A 20639-nucleotide genomic window follows, 5' to 3' on the forward strand; every position below is an offset into this window, starting at 1 on the left:
GTCTTCTTGGGATCTTCTGAGCCTGACCTGACCCCCTGACCCTTCGAAGCAGAGACCGCTGGTTCTCTGTTATGACACTGAGGAACTTGGGTTATTCTGCTATGAACATGGGACTTGAGCTGAGGGCGAGAATAGCAGGAAATTTTTTTTTTTTTGTAGTTATAGCAGAATTCTCTATATTGAAAAAATACATAGTTTTCATTTCCCTGGCTTTATCTTTTTGCTTTGTTTGCTATTTCTTAAAATTAACTGTTTGGGGATGGCCTTGAAAATGCTTTGCTATGCATGTGTTCATGGTGCCAAGCTAGCACAGGGGAATGAAAAGCCATTTAAAACAAATGGAAATGGCTGATATGAAGTTATTAAAGTACAGAAGGAAAATGTGAAGCAGAAAAACAGGATTCTCTTTAATCGAGGTCAGTTATGCACAAAGATCAAGAATGTTCCATCCCTAGGCTTGCCCATGTGACCTCCACCTAGACTCTTCCTCGCTGTTCATCACACTCACTCATTCAATAAGGCTGGTCCTACCCTAGGTGCTGAGGCTACAACAAGGACCACGTACTATTGTGATTTGTTCCAGTACAAGTTTGTTTTCTGGTGGTGTTTTCTTCAAGGACATTAGAGGGTGAAGATCATTTTGAAAGAGACCCATGCTTCCAAAGACAATGTAAACTTGAAAGAATGTCGCAAACAGCCATGGGAAGGAACTTATGTGTGTTATTTGTTCTTTAAAAAGAAAAAGGTAGCCTTCTTCTTGCTGAACATTTAGTCTAGAAGCTTTTAGGCAAAGCCAAGTAAAGTAGGTGTGTCTATGCTGATGGGGAGCAGAGAGCTTCAGTGGCCTGAGCAGGGTGTCAGAGTCCCAGTGGGGTGAAGAAGGTGGCCATCTGGGAGGCAGGCCACCTGGGAGGCAGGCTGGGCGCCAGAACCCAACAGGGTTAGGACAGTGTGCCCATGAGGGACAGCCCAGCACAGGGCGTGCGAGCTCAGGGGGCTGAGGAGGGTGCCCGTGTGGGAAGACTGCCCAGAGCAGGGGGAGAGGAAAGGTATCTCAGCAAAGGGGCAGGCTGACAGGGCGTCGAAGCCCAAGTGAAGGGAGAAGGGTAAGGAGGGAGGTCTGCACAGGGAGGCAATCCAGTGTAGGGTCGTGGCACCCCAGTGGGGTCAGGGTGTGTCTGTGTGGGAGGGTGGCCCAGCACAGCATACTGGATCCCAAGCAGGGTGAGGATGGCACTGTGGGACTATCAGAACCTGGGTGGGGTGCAGAGGACTTTCATGTGGGGGGCTTGGGTGCAGGGCACTGGAACACAGGGAGTGTAAGGAGGGCGTCCACATGGGAAAGACGGTGGATGGTGGCAGTTACATGCAGAGAGAGCGACTGCATAAGTAAATAATAAGATAATGGAAGCTAGTTTTCTGTCAAATAGGAGTTAAAAACGTGGAATGGGAGAAAACTAGAAATGAATTCTTTAGTGCTAGACTGGAGTTGGAAGTATAACTAGAAACACACATATGCATGTATCTAGATATTTCCTGGCTACGTCCACCAAGATGCCCAGGGACAGTGATAGTTAACTCGCACGCATATCCTGGTTTCTAAATACCATTCTCCGCTGGAAGGAGTCAGGGCTCCTTGGAGAAATGCTGGATCTAGGGCTGGGGCAGGCAAGGTACAAGGTAATTCTGGAATATCGTGTTGTGTTTCAGAGTTTAAAGGTGTACACAAAGAATGACGCGTACGTGTCAAAGAGACACAGAAGCCATCTTGAAGGGGCCACCACTGGCTGAACCAGGGACAAATCACAGTCATGACAGTTAACAGGTAATGACCAAGGAAGAAGATCGGAAATCATGAACTGTACGGGTATAAATAAATGGTTATGTTAAAACTCTGATGGGGAAATAGGACATTTACAAATACCTCCCGCAAAATAATTATTAATTACAAGGAGAAAGAGAGTAACTTGACAGTGGCCACACCTGGCAGACACCACCTTAGTCAAGGGCTCCAAGTGAATTTTGTTGGGAGTAGGTCAAATGTCACCACCTGACAGGATGTAGTGACAAGAGCATCACTTCTGTGATATTCCTGCCAAAGACGCACAACCTGAATCTAATCCCGAGCAAACATCCCACAAACCCAAATTGAGAGACATGCAATAAAATAACCCACCTATAATCTTTGAGCGTGAACACCAAGAAAGACCAGGGGAGACGAGAAATCCTCCCAGACTGAAGGAGACTAAAGGCGTCTGACATCTAAATGCAATGGTTCAAAAGGAACTGGATTTTTTTGATATAAAGGACATTATTGAGACAACTGGCAAATCTTGAATGGGGCCCTGAGGATGAGAAGGGTGTAATATGCCAGTGTTAATTTCCTGAATTTTGTGTCTTCTGCTAGGAGAAGGCCCTTGTTTGCAGGAAACACATACTGTCGTATTGGGGTGATGGCCATCATTGTTGGCAACTTAACCTCAAAACGGTTCAGGAAAAAAAAAGTTCTTTGTACTCCCAAACCAGTAAAGATATTTTGATATGTACTCCCAATATATTTTAATTGTGCATCTACTTATTTATATATATATACACACATACATACACATACATACATGTTAGACATGTTCTGCTGCCCTTATCTCATCTATAAAACTTGTAAAAATGGAATGTCAATCAGATTAGGAAAATAGAAAGGACATGGTTACCAAAATTAGTTTATGAAGCTTCAACATAAATGTTGGGGAGTATTGGTATCTTGACCCCGTAGATGATGCTCCCAGTCTTATTCAGCACATACTTAATGTGCAGCAAGCTCAAAAGCTGGGCTCTGGGCCAGGCCGTGTGGTGGTGACACACGTACCCATTCCCGAGCTGGTTCACTCCTGAGTTCTCTGCACCCACGGGAGCCCTGCTTTGGACAGATTAGGAACATCCACACATGGGTAATCCAGCTGTTTCTTAGAATCCAAGAGCCTTGAGTCCTGCCTTGATTTGGGGAATGGCAGAGCTTTCCCAACTGAAATGAGATTATTGGGGAAAAAAAAAATCTTTGATGCAGGATAGGTGCCTTTATATGTTGATAAAGGTAAACTAGAAGGCATTTTGACTCTATGTACACATTAGAGAAAAGTTATTTGAATGATGGTAGGACAAATTTCAGTTAAATTATAGGAAGCCAAGGATGACTCAATATTATACTGGTTCTTTCTCATCATTCAGGTTTCTCAGGTCTCAGCTCAAATGCCACTTCTTCAGACAGGTCTGCCTTGACCACGCTCATTAAAAATGACCACCCATCAAGTCACTCCCTATCCCTCTACTATTTTATTTTCTTCACAGTACATATTATATCGGAACTGCTTACTCGCTTGCTTGCGTGTTAATTTTCCTCTCCCTATGCTCCACAAGGGCTGGCACCTTGTTCACCATGGTCTCCCTAGGACCTATAATAAACGTGGCTGTTACAGTGCTCAATAGACACTGCGTATGTGCACCAAGCCAGAATGCGGAATCTGTAAACCAATGATGTCTAAGACCATGACAGCGAAGCCCCTTATAATTCAGTGATATCTTAATATTGCTGATAATCAGGATGCCTAAATTACCTAATGAAATTATTCAAAGTCCTTTTTAACTCTAGGTTTTGAGATAATGTATTCATAATGGAAACCAGAAATATAACTGAAGGTAAGTGGAGATAGCTTTTTTATTTCAAAAGCTCCTAAGTTTGAAAATCCCTAAATGTTATAATATACTGTCGTGTGTGGTCTGAGGACCGAGCGCGAGTCCATGAACTTTGCTACCAGTCCACGATAAGGCTCAGTAGAGAAGTTGAGAAGAAGTGTCTAGAAACATTTTGGCAAGTTTACATTGCTGTGACATTAGTACATTTTACGAAAACATCAGTCTGTGAGAGTTTGGAGGGAAAACCTGGTCCTCCACTAAGCAGTGAGTTTGAGAAGCATCCGTTTATAGTTTATCCAGAAATTCACTAAAAAGCAGTAGAAATGTGAATGACCAGACTGGCAAAAATCTTAAATTCTGAAAATAGAAACTAATGATGTAATGTATGGTGATTAACATAATAAAAAAATGCGCCTTTGACTTACAAAAAAAAAATGTATTGGTGATGCTGTGGTGCAAGAGGAAGTCTTACATGGCTGGTAGGAATGCAAACAGGTACAGCAAATTTAGAGACCATTTGACAGTATTTGCTAGGATTGAAGAAATGCAACCTTACAAGCCAGCAATATCAGTCCTAGTTATACCGCCTTGCCCCCCCAACATATATAGGACATATACAGAACATTTAACATCACTGTTGCAACAGCAACCTATCAAAAACAACCTAAATGTCCAACATAAGAAGGGGTAAACAAATTAAGGTAAATTTATAGAATGGGACATTAGACAGCAAGCAAAACAATACATATTTCAACATGGATTAATCTTACAGATAAAATGTTGAGGGGAAAAAAGAATTCATACCATATGCCATTTATATAAAATTTAAAATAATGTAAAATGACGTATTTCTAGTGTTTTAGAGTTTTTAGCATACAGATCCTGCACATATTTTCTTAGATTTATACTTCAACATTTCATGGTGCTACTGTAGATGGTAATGTTTTTTAAATTTCAGTTTCCAAATGTTTACTGCTAGCATATAGACGGTACAGTTGATTTTGTATATTGACCCCATATCCTACAATCTTTCTGAACTCAGTTATTATTTCTGACAGTTTCTATGTCAATTCCTTTCCAAATGGACAATCATATCAATTGCAAATAGAAAATTTTAAAAATACAGTTGACCCTTGGGGCGCCTGGGTAGCTCAGTTGGTTAGGCGACTGCCTTCGGCTCAGGTCATGATCCCAGGGTCCTGGGATCGAGCCCCGCATCGGGCTCCCTGCTCCGTGGGAAGCCTGCTTCCCCCTCTCCCACTCCCCCTGCTTGTGTTCCCGTTCTCGCTGTCTCTGTCAGTTAAATAAAATCTTTAAAAAATAAAAATAAAAAATAAAAATACAGTTGACCCTTGAACAACATGGGTTTGAAGTGTGGGTCCACTTATACGTGGATTTTTTTTATGCAGTATAGTCCTGTACATGTATTTTATTTCTTGTGGTTTTAATAACATTTTTCTAGCTCACTTTATTGTAAGAATACAGCATATAATACATATAACATACAAAGTATAAATAGCGTAAAAAGTATAAATAACGACTATTTATGTTATTGAGAAGGCTTCTGGTCAACAGCAGGCTATCAGTCATTAAATTTTTGGGGAATCCAATGTTTTCAACTCCATGGAGGGTCAGTGCTCTTAACCCTAGCGTTGTTCAAGGGTCAACCATAGCATGTATACACACACACACACACACACACACACACACACACACACACACAGTTAAGTTGAACCAGAAGAAATACCAATATTTGACTATCTGACCTTTATAAATACAGCAATTTCATACGGTTAGACTTAATAAAAAAGTTGAAATTGAATGGGAAATCATAAGCACTGAGTTCAGGATAATGGTGGATAATGATTATCTGTGGGAGGAGACACAAGGAGTTCAATTATATTAGTAAAATTTTATTAGCTAAATTGGGTGGGTACATGGGTTTTCTTTATGTTACTCTTTATCCTTTTCAAATGACCTAAAAATTGCCCTTTGTTTAAGAGCTTGGGATGGTGCCTTCACACAAGAGAAATAACGAAACTTGGAAGTTATTCACCCGTGTCTCACCTGGACGCCTTGGGTGAGCAGAGGCCAAGGAAAGGTCGCACACAGGGAGCTTGTTTGGGGAAGTGACTGCATGGGACAGAGTGGTAACCGTGAAACAGGGAAGGACGGAAAGCCAGTCCACCTCCTGTCCAGGTTCTGTTATCGAGCCGGTCACCTCGGTGGCCAGCCAGGGTGTGATCTGGCTGGGAGCCCGGAGAAGGCGGTGACAAGACCCTCAGAGCTGGCTTCCGTGGCAGGAGAAGGGGGGTTCATTCACGGGCTTTAGTCCCCCACTGGCCAAGGGTTGGCCTGTGGGAATGTGAACTCCCTCCCATTTCCCTTTCTGCACACCGGCATTAGGATGGCTGAGGCACCTCACGCAAGCAGCAGAGAAACGCCGGGACGAAATGCTATCCAGGGTGTAGCAGAGGTTGCGAGGTTCCACCTGCGCACAGGGGGGCTGCTCTAGCAACAGCTGGAGTGAAAAGGGGGGCCACGAAGATGTGAAGTGGGGCAAGAGAGGTGTCTCATACAGATCACACACATGCGCGCCGGTGTGTATATGCACATAATATACATATGTATATATAAAAGCATATTAAAAGAATGTTAAATTCGGGGCACCTGGGTGGCTCAGTTGGTTAAGCGACTGCCTTCGGCTCAGGTCATGATCCTGGAGTCCCGGGATCGAGCCCCACATCGGGCTCCCTGCTCGGCGGGGAGTCTGCTTCTCCCTCTGACCCTCCCCCCTCTCGTGCTCTCTCTCTCATTCTCTCTCTCTCAAATAAATAAATAAAATCTTAAAAAAAAAAAGTGTTAAACTCAAGAAAAATGTTTTAATTTTTTTTACATATTTTTATTACAATTGTAATGTATGTACAATTGTAAAATATACAAAACACAGAATTTGCCATTTTAACCGTTTTTAAGTGTACAATTCAGTGGCATTAAGTATATTCACACTGCTGTGAAACACCACTATCCATCTTCAGAACTTTGTCATCAACCCCAATTGAACCTATGGACCCACTAAACTGTAACTGCCCATCCCCCACTCCCTCTGGTCCGGGCAACCACCATTCTACTTTCTGTCTCTATGAGCCAGACTGCCCTATCTCATACAAGTGGAATCATACAATATTTGTCCTCTTGTGGCTCTTATTTCACTCAGTATGTCTTTCAAGGGTCATGCATATTATAGCACGTATCAGAATTTCATTCACTTCTGAGGGTGTATAATATTCCATTGTATGTATACACCACATTTTATTTATTCATCTAGGCATTGATGGACCTTTGGGTTGTTTCTACTTTTTGGCTATTGTGAAGGATGCCGCTATGAACACTTGTGCACAAATACCTGCTCGAGTCCCTGCTTTCAATTCTTGGTGTATATATCCAAAAGCAGATTGCTGGATCGTATGGTAATTCTATGCTTAATTTTTTGAGGAATTGCTACACTGTTTTCCACAGCAGCTGTACCATTTAACATTCTCACCAACAATGCACAAAGGTTTTCAATTTCTCCACATCTTTGTCAACACTTTCTCTGTTTCTATGATAGTAGCCATCCTAATGGGTGTGAGGTGGCATCTCATTGTGATTTTGATTTGAATTTCCCTAATAATTAGTGATGGTGAACATCTTTTCATGTGCTTACCGGCTATTTGTATATCTTTGGGGAAATGCCTATTCAAGTCTTTTGCCCATTTTTCAACTGAGTTGTTTGGTTTTTGTTGTGGAGTTTTAGGATTTCTTTATAGATTTCGGATATTAATCCTTTATCTGATATTAATCCATATCAGATAATATGACTTGAAAATATTTCCTGCCATTCTGTAGGCTGCCCTTTCATTGATGGTGTCCTCTGATGTACACATTTTAAATTCTGATAAAATCCAACTTATTTTTTCTATTGTTGCCTGTGCTTTGGGTGTCACATCCAAGAAATCATTGCCAAATCCAATGTCAAGAAGCTTTCCCTCTGTTTTCTTATCAGATACAAGATAAGGGTCCAACTTCATTCTTTTGCTTATGGATATCCAGTTTTACCAGCACCTTTTGTTGAAAACCATTTTGACCACATGTGGCGGGGCTCATTCTGGGCTCTATATTCTATCGCACTGGTCAATATATTTGTCTTTATGCCAGAACCACATGGTTTTTAAAAATTTTTATTGAAATATAATTGACATATAAGTACCACACTGTTTTGGTTACTGTAGCTCTGTATTAAGGGAACGTACCTTAACATAATAAAGGATATATGACAAGCCCACAGCTAACATCACACTCAATGATGAAAAGGTGAAAGCCTTTCCTCTAAGATCAGGAACAAGACAAAAATGACCACACTCACTACTTTTATTCAACACAGTACTGGAAGTCCTAGCCAGAGCAATTAGCCTAGAAAAAGAAATAAAAGACATCCAAATTGGAAAAGAAGTAAAACTGTCATTATTTGCAGATGACAGGATATACATGTCATAGAAAACCCTAAAGACTTCCAAAAAATCCCGTTAAAACTAATAAAAAAAAAGAAAACCAACGAATAAATTCAGTAAAGTTGCAGGATACAAAATCAATACACAAAAACCCGTTGTATTTCTTATATTTATAACAAACTGCCAGAAATGAAAATTAAGAAAACAATCCCATCTACATTTGCATCAAAAAGCATAAAATACGTAGGAATAAATTTAACCAAACAGGTAAAAGATTTGTATATTGAAAACTACAAGACACAAATGAAAGAAATTGAAGAATTTATAAATAAATGGAAAGATATTCATGCTCATGGACTGGAAGAATCATTATTGTTAAAATATCCATACTACCCAAGACAATCTATAAATTCAATGTAATCGCTATTAAAATTCTAATGGCATTTTTCAAAGAAATAGAACAAAGAATCCTAAAATTTGTACAGAACTACAAAAATCCCTGAATAACCAGAGCCATCTTGAGGAAGAACAAAGCTGGAAGATCACACTCCCTGATTTTAAACCATATTACAAAGCTACAATAATTAAAACACTATGGTATTGGCATAAAATCAGACACACAGATCAATGAGACAGAATAGAGAGCGGGGATTAAACCCACACATACATGGTCAACTAATTTCCAACAAAGGAGCCAAGAGTATACAATGGGAAAAGGACAGTGTCTTCAATAAATAGTGCTGGGATAACTGGACAGCTACACACAAAGAATGAAACTCAACCATTATCTTACACCATACACAAAACTTCACTCAAAACAGATTAAAGACTTGATGTAAGACCTGAAACTATAAAAAATCCTAGAAGAAAAAATAGGTGATAAGCTCTATGTCACAGGTCCTGGCAATGATTTTTTTAATCTGACACCAAAACCAAAAGGAACAAAAGCAAAAATAAGCGTGACTACATCAAACTAAAACACTTCTGCACAGCAGAAGAAACCAACAAAATAACAAAATAAAAATAAAAAGAATAAAAAAATTCATTTCTCCTGAATAGGAGAAAGTAGTTGCAAGTCATACTTCTGGTAAGGAGCTAATACCCAAAATATATAAAGAACTCATAAACTAAATAGAAAAAACCCACACAATCTGATTTGAAAAATGGTCAGGAGATCTGAATAGACATTTTTCTTTCTTTTTTTTTTTGAAGGTTTTATTTATTTGACACAGAGAGAGAGAGTACAAATAGGCAGAGCGGCAGGCAGAGGAAGAGGGAGAAGCAGGCTCTCCGCGGAGCAGGGAGCTGGACGCAGGAATGGATCCCAGGACCCCGGGATCATGACCTGAGCCGAAGGCAGATGCTTAACCGGCTGAGCCACCCAGGCGCCCCCCCGAATAGACATTTTTCCAAAGAAGACATACAAATGGCCAACAGGCATACCAAAAGATGCTCAACATCATTAATCATCAGGGAAATGCAGATAAAACCACAGTTAAGATATCACCCTCACACCTATTAGAGGGGCTATTGTCGAAAAGACGGGATAAGTGTAGGCGAGGATGTAGAGAAAAGAGAACCCTTGTGCACTACTGGTGGGAATAAAATTGGGGTAATCACAGTGCCAAATGGTATGGAGGCTCCTCAAAAAATTAAAAACAGAACTACCATATGATCCAGCAATTCCACTTCTGGGTATTTATCCCAAGAAAACAAAAACACTGACTTGAAAAGATACCTGCACCCCCATGTTTACTGCAGCATTACTTACAATAGCAAAGACATTGAAACAGCCTAAGTGTCCATCGATGGATGAGCGGGTAAGAAAATGTAGTGTGTGCTGCGTGTGTGCATGTATACACATACATATATACACACAGGCACACACAATGGAATGCTATTCAGCCATTTAAAAAAAAATCAAATCTTGCCATTTAGGACAACATGGATGGACCTTGAGGGCATTATGTTAAGTGAAATAAGTCAGACAGAAAAAGGCAATTACCATATGATCTCCTTTCAATGGGGGATTTAAAAAACAGAACAAACAAAATGAACTCATAGATACAGAGAACAGACTGGTGGTTGCCAGGGGCAGGGGGAATGGGGTGGCAAAATGGGTGAAGGTGGCCAAAAGGTACAAACTTCCAGTTATAAAATAAATATTCTGCAGTTTCAGATATTACCATTAAGGCTTTTATATAAAATTTACCACAACTAAGAATTATGTATAACATGAAGTCCACTGATTGAATTGCTAGTGGAATTTCTGCTGATATGATTTCCAATTTAATTTAGGTTAGATATAATCCCAAATGGTTTTTTAAAATGAAAACCAAGAACGTACCACTTTGGCAAGTTAAAGAAAACTTCCTAGTTTTCTAGGGGGGAAAAAAAAAAGAAGTTGGAACAGATACCATTGTGAGGTTTTTTGAGAAAGAATCCTTAGGAATATAATTTTAAGATAAATTAGTAGTACGTGTGGTTTTTCATGGATCACAAATAAACGGCAAGGTTAATGTAATTATTATACGAAAATGTAGAGCTCTTAAAAATTTTGAGAAAACTAGGAAGGACGATTTCAAAAGGTCGGCATCATGGCTGACCTTGAGAAAGAAAACAACACTTGCCAATGAAAACAAACCTGAAAGGTACAGAACTGGCGGCGGTCATCTTTCCCCCTCGCTCTGCTCTTCACACGTTGTCCGCGGACCTTCCTAATACGTGCTTCTGATGGTCACCCCTTTGCTCAGAAGACTATTTCCGGAAGAAAGGCAGCTCCTTAAGCTTTGCAGGATGTCCCACACTCACCTTTCCAGCTGGATTTAACTTCACTTTGGCTCCGCCTCACCTGTGCACCAGCCACCAAGAGCTCCTCCCTGAAGTGACTACACTCTCGGGAGTCAGCTCCTTGGCTCGTTCTGTTCCCTCTGGCCAGAATTCCCCTTCCTTTCCCTGCTAACCTCCTACCCGGCTCACCGCTCTTCTCCAATGCCGTCTCCCCATAAGATCTTTCACTCCAGCTGGCTGTCCTCCTGTCCTCGGACACCTCAGTGTACTTTCAAGTGCCTCTAAAGGCCCTAGTATTCCATCTTATTCCCAATTACTTATCATCTCCACGGCAGGACTGTAACTGGCCTGAGGTAGAAGCTGTTTCATTCCTACTCTATCCCTGGAAGCAAGTGACACAGTGTCTTACACACTCGAGGCACTCAGTATGTAGTGAGTCAAACCACATCAAGTTTTCTCCAAGAAAGCCACTGGAAGGAAAACACTTTGGGTGCACAGACAGAAAATTAGGTTTGGTATGTTGAGAAAAAGTCTCTGCACATGCAAAATTTCTACCAATGACAAGAATATTTTACTTTGGTACAACTAAGACCTATAGGCTTTTGTGAGGTCATGATGGAAAAAAAAAAGAAGCCACACACAAAATCTCTCTTTCCAGGTAAGAATGAACTAAAGGAGAGTAGACCTTAAAAAATAAACTCAATCATTTTCCCCCAAACTGTAGAAAGTAATACAAGAAATGTTAACAATTGTTACAGTGAATTGATAAATAGTCCTAATTACGTCATTAGCCTCAGAAAAAAGCTTAAAATACTTCTGGCTTATGTGAATTTACTCCCAAGTAATAGGAAGCCAGGATAAAAATCACTAGCTTTTCCTTAATCACAGGCTCCAAAAATGAATGAATGAATGAATGATTGAATAAATCAGGACTTAATCAGACCTGAATGAATGAATGAATCAGGACTTCATAAGACCTGGTTCAGAGCTCACTATAAACTGGTGCTTCTCAAAATATTTGTGGGAAAGGACTGGTTGTGAAATACTTGCTATGTGTTGCAGACCAGTACTCTCATAAAATACAATTAAAATGCTGCAGCATTGTTTAAAGCTTGACACGCGCTTTTTGTACTCGTCATGGGCCAGGAACGAACTTTGCAAATGGGCAGCAGCAATCCACTGTTTCCCTGTAGCCACAAACATTGAACCCGCTACCAAATGCAGGGGAAGGCAGGATATGAGCCTACCTTCTGCTCTTGCACCTCAAACACAGCTTCATGGACACTGCAAGCAAAAAGTGAGGTAGGCAGATCACTGAAATCCATCATCTCTTCCAAATCATCTTCATTTTCACCAAAAACCATCTCTTCTTCCTCTTCTTGGTCACTGCTACAGAGATCTGACTGGCTATCATTCCAAGATTTCATAGTGTCCCTCAGCATTATCCCCTAAAAGCAGGTCTTTTCCGTTTTCAAAGTCCTAAGGTGTCTACCAGGCATCTGGTGTTAAAAAAAGAAAGAAAGAAAGCATAAACATAAGACTTTGAAGGCCAAATACTGTTTCAGTCAATTCTCAAGACAGCAGTTCATCAACAGAAGCAATTTTATTCAGGAAAGATTAACCAGAGTTTAAATCAATTCATTACAGTCCTCATAAATAACATCTATATATTCTAATTTGATTTGCTTAGCATATTTTATGTGATATATTTCACTGGCAATGATGTATGACAAAAAAAGGCAAAAAGTTTTCTAGGGAAATTGGGAAAAAAAGGGGGGGGCAATACAAAATGAGCTAGCATGAATCTGTACACTAGTTTACAAGTAGTAGGAAGGAAAATGTGAACCAGAACTGCCTTCACATATTTGTTTTGGGTTTTTGGTCTACAACACTGAAACTGGCAGCATTTTAAAACCCACACGATCCATTCACCATCTGTACCGTGAAATCTGTCTGCAATGACACGACTTCACCTTTCTTAACCAATCTGTTCTTTTTGAATATACTCCCAAAGAATTAAGTTCCACAGAACCAGAAGTTCTATATAAAGTAGGTCTTTGTTAATATTAGAAATATTTAGGGCACCTGGGTGGTTCAGTCGGTTAAGGGTCTGACTCTTGGTTTCAGCTCAGGTCAGGATCTCAGGGTGGTGAGATCGAACCCCGTGTCAGGCTCTGTGCTGGGTGAGAAGCCTGCTTAAGATTCTCTCTTTTCCTCTCCCCGCTCCCTACCAAATAAATAAATTAAAAAAAAAATTTTTTTAAGTCAAAATCTGACACAGACAACAATCAAAGAGATGTCCTTTTTCTGAGCATTTAAAAATCAATCAAGGCATGGAGCGGATAGTGTCCCTCTGTTAAATAATGGCACACAGTCTGTCTTATATGGACTTTATATGCATGTCTGTCTCCTCTGATGAATTCTAAGCACAGTGCCTTGAGCATAACACCTTTCAAGGTGCTGAAATGGAATTTAAGAAATACAAATCAGGCACAGAAAAATTAAGTGATCATGATTTTTACTAGCTATACTACCTCATTTGTGATTTTCCATGTTATTTCAAAGAACACAATGCAGTAAATATATTGCTCATACAGAGTACACAACAGACATTAATGATAGGCTACAAACAGCAGAAGTTTTTTTTTTTCCCCTTTCATTATTCAACTACACCCATCAGGAAAGATTAATCCCCAAAAGTAAAATCCTTACTCATTTTAGTAAACGTTTTCTGAATGCCCACTGCATGCCAGGTATTATTAGGGATATTAAATGAGTAAGAAATAGTTCTTAACCTCAAGGAGCCCCCACCAAAGCAGAATTTCTTCTCCTCCACAATGCTAACCACTCCTACAGGATCTCGTTCCATGAATTAGCTCCTATACTTTCAATTTCTCCTCCTCCTTCTGTTCCTTTTCCTTGGTAACCACACACCTATTCAAGATCCCCACCCCCACCCACTCAATCTTAAAAAAAAAGAACACCTTTCCTTGTGGATTCTACCTTCCCCTACATCTACCTCTCCGCCTGCCTCTCCTTCACCTTTCCTACCAATTCCCTGGAAAAAGTAACCTGTTCTGCTGTGTTCTGTTCCTCAACTGCAGTCACCAGAAAATTCGGTGCCACTGGGCTTGTGCCACTGCCGTTGGGCTGAAACCGGCCTCACAGGCCTGCATCTGCAGCACCAGGCACTGCCGCCCACCCATCATTCAGCCTGCAACCTCTGCCATCGGGTCTCCGTCCTTCCTGCTCTCCCTCCTTACCACCTGTCTCTTTCTCCACCTACCCTCTACAACTTCGTCTCTCTGAGGTTTCATCCCCTTCCTTCCTCCTCATCTCATTCTGCTCGGGCGGTTTCACCCACACTCGAGCATTTAACCACTTAACCACCAGGGCTTCTCCACTGTGTTTCCTGCCTACCCTATGCTTCACACACACCATACTGCCTCTCATTTTCCACAACGAATTGTAAGCTGGGAAGGATGTCACCAGAGCAGGAGCAGAATTTTGGGCAATGAAGGGGAGGGGAGAGCTTGGAAAAAGTACATGAGGCCAAGAAATTCTGATCTGCCTCTACCTCTTTCCTGCCGCCACACACCGAAAATCACTGATCTGCAGGATTCATATATCCAGACTCAACCTCTCTCTCCTGACTTCCAGACTTGTATTTTTAGCTATTACACATATCTACCTGGGTAGCCCACAGGTACCATCATTATTTTAAACTTTATGCCACTAATTAGATTATTATGCTGGAAGTCTCCAATAGGGAAAGGGGCCTGGGTGGGGAGGGGTAATGGTATCTCACTGGGGTTTTCACTGTAATCTTTTCTTCAAGACTAAGTTGTCACTTAGAGTTCATAGCTCTCAGAGCACTTTGTTCATTTCTCTGTTACATACTTATCCATGACTATTTGTGTACGAATCACTCCCAGCTACCAGACCAGGAGTGCATTTGAATCCCCAGGCCCTGGCACAGTTTCTGGCTCACAGTATATGCTAAATTAATAAGTACTGCTGAATGAAAGCAGATAGATAGCACTGTGTTTACCCTACTGATATGCAGACAAAGGAAAATTTAATTCTGCGTTGAGATTAGAGACAGTTTCCCCATGGATGTTATGGAGAGACTTAAGATGAACAGAATTTCAGGAGAAAGATGATGGGGTGCATTCCGGGCAAAGTCAACAGTTCATAGACAAAGGCAGGACGGATCAGTGTGCACAAAGATCTGATGTGGCCAGAGGGTACTGTATTTGCTGGAGTGGCATGAGACAAAGTTAGAAAGAGTGGCATGGGCCAAGCTCCCTTGAAAGTAGAGTTACAGAGTCCTGATATAAAAACCAGTCAATGTCAGCATGCTGATGATGGCTTTTAGGCAGGGAAATGATACAACCAACCCAATTCAACTTTCAATATCACTAAAAGTAGACTGTCTTTATATCTTATCTCTTAGAGGCACTAATGTTTTTAATCTTGCCCCACTCCAATCCATTAAAGAGGTGAGGAAAATACTGTGCCTGGTATTTTGGAGGCTGGAAAGTTGGGGAGTTCTGAATGGGTAGATTTGGAAATATGAGAAAATCAAACTATTTTTGATAAGATTTTTTGTTTCAAGATCCTTCCTCCAACCCCTAAAAAGAAAAAAAAAAAATCAGAGCACAGGAAACAATCCCTCACTTGACTTAAAAAAAAAAAAAAGATTCTTAGAATGTTATACCTTCATTTCCTGTTTTCTACCTTCACTTTGGGGTAACTTTCTTTTCACAAAATTTCAAACAGAAAAGTAAGAATAGTACAAGGAATTCCTGTATACTCTTTACCCAGAGTTACCAATTAATTACATTTTTGCCCATTTTTAAAATCATTCTATTTCTAAATATATATTTTTCCCCCTGAACCACTGAAAGTAAGACAAATGGTTGTCTTTACTCCCAAGTGTTTCACTGTGTAAGAACAAGATCATTTTCTTACACAATCTACAGTACAATTATCAAAACCAGGAAATTTAACACTGATATAATACTGTTACCTAAATCAGCATCTATATTCAAATTTTGTCAGTTATCCCAATAATGTCCTTATGGTTATTTTCTCTTCAAATTTTTTAGATTATTGTTAAATAATGTGCCTTTTGTCCCAAGATATTTCAATAATCTTTACAGTATTGCTACATTTTCTTCACATACACGTTACTGTATATTTGATCCACTTTAAAAGATTGGATTTTGGGGTGCCTGGGTGGCTCAGTTGGTAAGCACCTGACTCTACTCTAGATTCGGCTGGGGGCATGATCTCAGGGTCATGAGATCGAGTCCTACATCAGCTCTGTGTTAGGTGTGGAGCCTGCTTAAGACTCTCTCTCTCCCTTTCTCTTTGCCCCTCCCTCACTCTCTCTTTCTCTCCCTCTCTAAAAAAAAAAAAATAGTAATAATTAAAAAAATAAAAGGATGGATTGATGAAATATCACAGTAACCGCAAACAAGTCTGAACAGTCTCTAAGTATATCTCAGGACGATTCAGGCTCCACAATCAATTTTCTAGATTTAAACTCTAGATTCAAGCTCCCCCAGTACTCTGTATTAGGCAAATTATTTTGCTTCCCTTCCCATTTCCTCAATTGTAAAATAGAATTATAAAATAATAACACTTAACCAATAAGGATGCCAGAAAGATGAAATGCTAAGTGCACAGAACAATGCTTTGCATATCATTAGTGCTCAACCATTATTTTTACATAGGCACAGTCTACATCAAGGCATTGCTGGGTTGAAAGGATGCCAATAATATCAGAACCATCAGTGGAAAAGATACTAAAACAATAAAATGAAAAAAATACATAACCAAATAATCCAATTCCAAGCAACAAAAAGGCTACAAGAAATACAATGAATACTTTGTATCATTTCAAGAAAACTGTTCAGTGGCAGATGGGACAATGAAACCAGCTCAGAGCCATCACTGGCAGTAGTAATTTGGCTCCAGGAAGAACACATTTAAAGATTTAAAAACAGACAGCTAGCTGAAAAAAAAAAAAAAGGCCATAGTTCCTTTTTTATTGGCTTCATGGAATTTTATGTTGTAATTCAGTGCACACAATATTAGAGATATTATCTTTCAGATGATGGTTCTCTTGCTGAAGGCAAGCCAGGACATTTTTTTGGATATAGCTTAAGTCAACATCATCAACCAGTTCATGATTTTCTGATATCATAAATGCAGTTAGATTTGAACAAAAAGAGAGAGATGATCAAAATCAACCAGTGGAAATGACAATCTTAGCACATCTGCAAAGAAATCATCTTATAAAGTGACTCTGCTGATATTTAACAAATAGCTTGGTTTTATTAAGACAAAAAAAAAGTTGCAAAAGTACATTGTTTCTATACTGTTGGTCCTGAAGTTGTTGCTAACTCTGTTCCACTCCAACTATTACAAGACCAAGCTGTCCTGAAGTTTACTAACCCAGGGAAATCCTGACTGGTTTAACAGAAAGGGCTGACCCAATATCCTCCAGCTTCTGTAAGCAAAGGTCTGTGCTAATCATGGTTTAGCATCATCTCAGGGCAAATGTAGCTGTGGCTGGCTTCTGGCAAATTGTTTCTTCATGGAAATATCAAATGAGTGGAAAACTCCAAGTAGCATGACCATCCGCTCTACTACGAGCATTGTGACAAAAGTAATCCATCAAGGCAAAATGTAAGGCATGTGCATTTGACTTTGCATTTTAAGTTTTGATCAAGAAAAGGTAAATCCCTCCTCCTCCAGGATTTTTTTAAAAATAATTTTTCAAAATAGTACGCTTCTCAACTTGGTGAACTTTTAAAATGCCTTAGCTAGATGCACTTTATTATTTTTTGATGTATTCAAAATGCTACTGAACAATACTGGAAGTAAACAGGTACTCCCTTTCCAGCTCTACATGTGCCCTGCTGAATAACCTTGCAGTAAGTCATTTGGCTTTTTATTTGTTTTCTCATATATAAAATAAGGACAATACTCACAGATGTTGTTGAACTACTAAATTCCTTTTAAAACCTTCTAAATTAGAATTTAGACTAAATTTCTTTTTTCAAAGAAACCCTCAGAATTGTCAATATGGGGGCCCTGAATGGCTATCATGTAAGTCTCCGACTTCTATTCCCTCCTTATTTTCTACTTATAGGTAGACTTTTACTGCTTTTTAGTAGTTGTGGCAAAAAAAAAAAAATTGATGCAAAACTAAAGTAGGTGAAAATTAGATTTTTGTATTTTTTATGTTTCAATGACCTATGCCCTCTTTTCACAGATAATTTAGAATTGGTCCTATTATAATTATTGAGCTTCAGTGCTCTACCAGGAATAGTGGTATTTCTTAGTGTGAAAGAGAGAACAGAAACAAACAACAACAACAACAAAATCAACTGTGGGAACATATGAAAATAATAGGTTTTAAAGACCTATTACGGTAGAGATATAAAAGACTGATGCTATTTGTTTTGCTGTACATAATGCATTTTCCCTCACTAGAATCTCTACATACTAGAGGGAGAGGGGAGATCCACTGTCTGACCCCCACCTTCTGGGGATTTTTGGGGGGTCTAAATAACAAATGGTATTGAAACTTTAGAGCTTCCCTTATTTCACAGGCTTCATGCCTAATGGATTTCCAAATCACACTATTTATCATGATGTTTTGCTTAAGTCTTTCAACCAACAAATCCTCTGGCACCATACAAAATGTGTTTTCATTTGTAACCCCTGACATCCCACATGTTTCAAAGCTTTACAAATGTTACACTTCAATAATGGGGAAAAATCCTGTTTTCCCTAATAGCAATGAAATCTCTTCCCATGCCAGGAAAGAAAAGGTTTGCCGTTGGCAGTTAAATGTAAAGCTGACGGTATGACTGAAGAAGGGGCACAGTCCTCAAGCCTTTCTTCCTCCATCAAAAATTCCTCAATACCAACAAAATGTCCCTGTCAAAAAACTACAAATTTGTGTGAGGCACAAAAATCTATACCCTGAGTCTCAATGTTGTATTTTTTATAATTAAATAAAGTGAACCAGAGCTAATGAAATAGTCTTCAATTATTTTGAATCATAGCTACAAATACGTCAGTTGTTTCTCTCACCAAAGAGTACATCAGAGACTTCCATGAAATGCAGAGAATTCTATGAAAAGTGCAAATAAACGTGGTGTGCTAGGTAATTTTCAATACAGGGGAGAGAATATTTCTGGCTTTGAACATTACACTAAAACAACACTTTAACGAATCCTGGTTTGTCACTGAAACAGGGGTCTGACCTGCTCCCTACACTAGACTCCTAATCCCTGAGGGCGATGATCAGATTTTGCACCGAAGCTGGAGTGAAGCAATCTGAAAACAGACCACTATCACTCTACCGGTCCAGACAGCAGATGGAAGCAGACAGACAAGTTTCACGAAGTTAGCGAGTAAAGCGATGGCCAATCGTGCATTACCAAGGGGCAACGGGGTGGAGAGGGGCTTCGAACTCCTGGCCGTCCCTGTTTTCCCGACTGCACCTTTCCTGCCTTCAGGAAAGCTGGGCCTGTCAGCTATTCAAAGAGTCAAACTGTTCCGAGAAAACTGGTGGTGGACAGGAGAGAACAATTTCCTTGGTTTTGTTTTCCGAGGCACCACCCCAGAGCTGCCGGAGAAGACGCAGGGCGCGCGAGGGACGGGACCCTGGACGCGCAGCATCTCTAGGGTCTCGGGCACTAGAACACTCACCTCTCTCGGGTATCTGCGGACTGTTTCTATCTTTCTTTCTTTAACTTTCCGCACCCCGCGCCCCCCCCCACGCTCCCCAGTGCTGGTTGCAGACCCGGCTGGGAGAAGCCGCGCGCCGGCCGCACGCTGCGAAGGGGACTCACCTGCGCGCTTCGCCGCTGCAGGAAGGAGGGAAGGCGGGCAGGGGCGAGGCCGGGGCGGCCCGACGGGCTACGCGGGAGCCGGGGCGCCGCAAGGAGCGCGGCCCGGGGAAACGCGGCGGGCGGCGGCCGGGATACAGTCCGCGCGGCTCCGGCCGCCCCCAGCCTCGCCGCCACGCCCTCGACGCTCGCGGGAGCCGCAGCCTCGCCGGGGGCGGGAGCGGCGTCAGGGCCCAGCCGGGCTGCCGGCGTCGCGCGCGCGTGTCCCCGCCCCCTCCCCCTCGCCCGGCGGAGTGCGCGCGGCGCAGGCGCCCGAGGTCGGCGGCATGCGGGGGCGCGCCGGGCCCGGACGCCAGCAGGAAGCGGCCCCGCCCCTCGCGCGCGGCCTTGGGGGCAGGGGGGCGGGGCCGGGCGGGCCGCGCGCGCGGCCTTGGAGTGCACGGCTGGGTTTGTTGGTTCCCGGGCTGTGGGGCGGTGGGGCTGGTGCGCTGGAGCGGGGCTTTAGGTACCGGACGACAGGATCTTTGGCCCCCTTCTCGTCTCCCACCATAGCCAGAAATAGTTTATCTCCTTCTCGGGTTAGCCCCATGTGTCGGCCACAAGAGTAGTTAGTGGGAGTATTAGGGACATTTACTGAGCGCCTGTTACTATGTACAGTGCGCCGCGGGCTTGGCGAGCTTTACCCCGTTTAACCTCACAGTGACCGGCGAACCGGACATTATTAGCCAGCTTTTATAGACGTGCTGAATTGCCCGAGGAGAGGCGGCGGCTAGAAGGTAGCTGAGCTCTAGGTAGA

General features: G+C 41.4%; 1 protein-coding gene across 3 annotated transcripts in view; it reads right to left on the reverse strand.

Annotated features, from left to right (window-relative positions):
* RCAN3 (RCAN family member 3) overlaps positions 1 to 20033 on the reverse strand; it is a 44367-nt gene extending 24334 nt beyond the window's left edge. The window contains exons 1-2 of one of the 3 annotated variants that reach the window (XR_012381340.1): positions 19847 to 20033; positions 12215 to 12466 (exon numbers count right to left, since the gene is read on the reverse strand). Coding sequence is in view for 2 of the 3 variants with exons in the window: in XM_073903169.1 (XP_073759270.1) it covers positions 12215 to 12409 (195 nt within the window). In the remaining variant the exon portion in view is untranslated. Of the gene's footprint in view, positions 1 to 12214; positions 12467 to 13052; positions 13179 to 19846 lie in introns of those variants that run through there. The other 2 variants (XM_073903169.1, XM_073903170.1) reach the window with 2 other exon arrangements.
* Positions 20034 to 20639: the final 606 nt, after the last annotated feature.

Source organism: Callorhinus ursinus, unplaced genomic scaffold, assembly GCF_003265705.2.
Source record: "Callorhinus ursinus isolate GAN/ISIS: 27379988/994484 unplaced genomic scaffold, GSC_fseal_2.0 scaffold18, whole genome shotgun sequence".
NCBI classification, from domain to species: domain Eukaryota; kingdom Metazoa; phylum Chordata; class Mammalia; order Carnivora; family Otariidae; genus Callorhinus; species Callorhinus ursinus.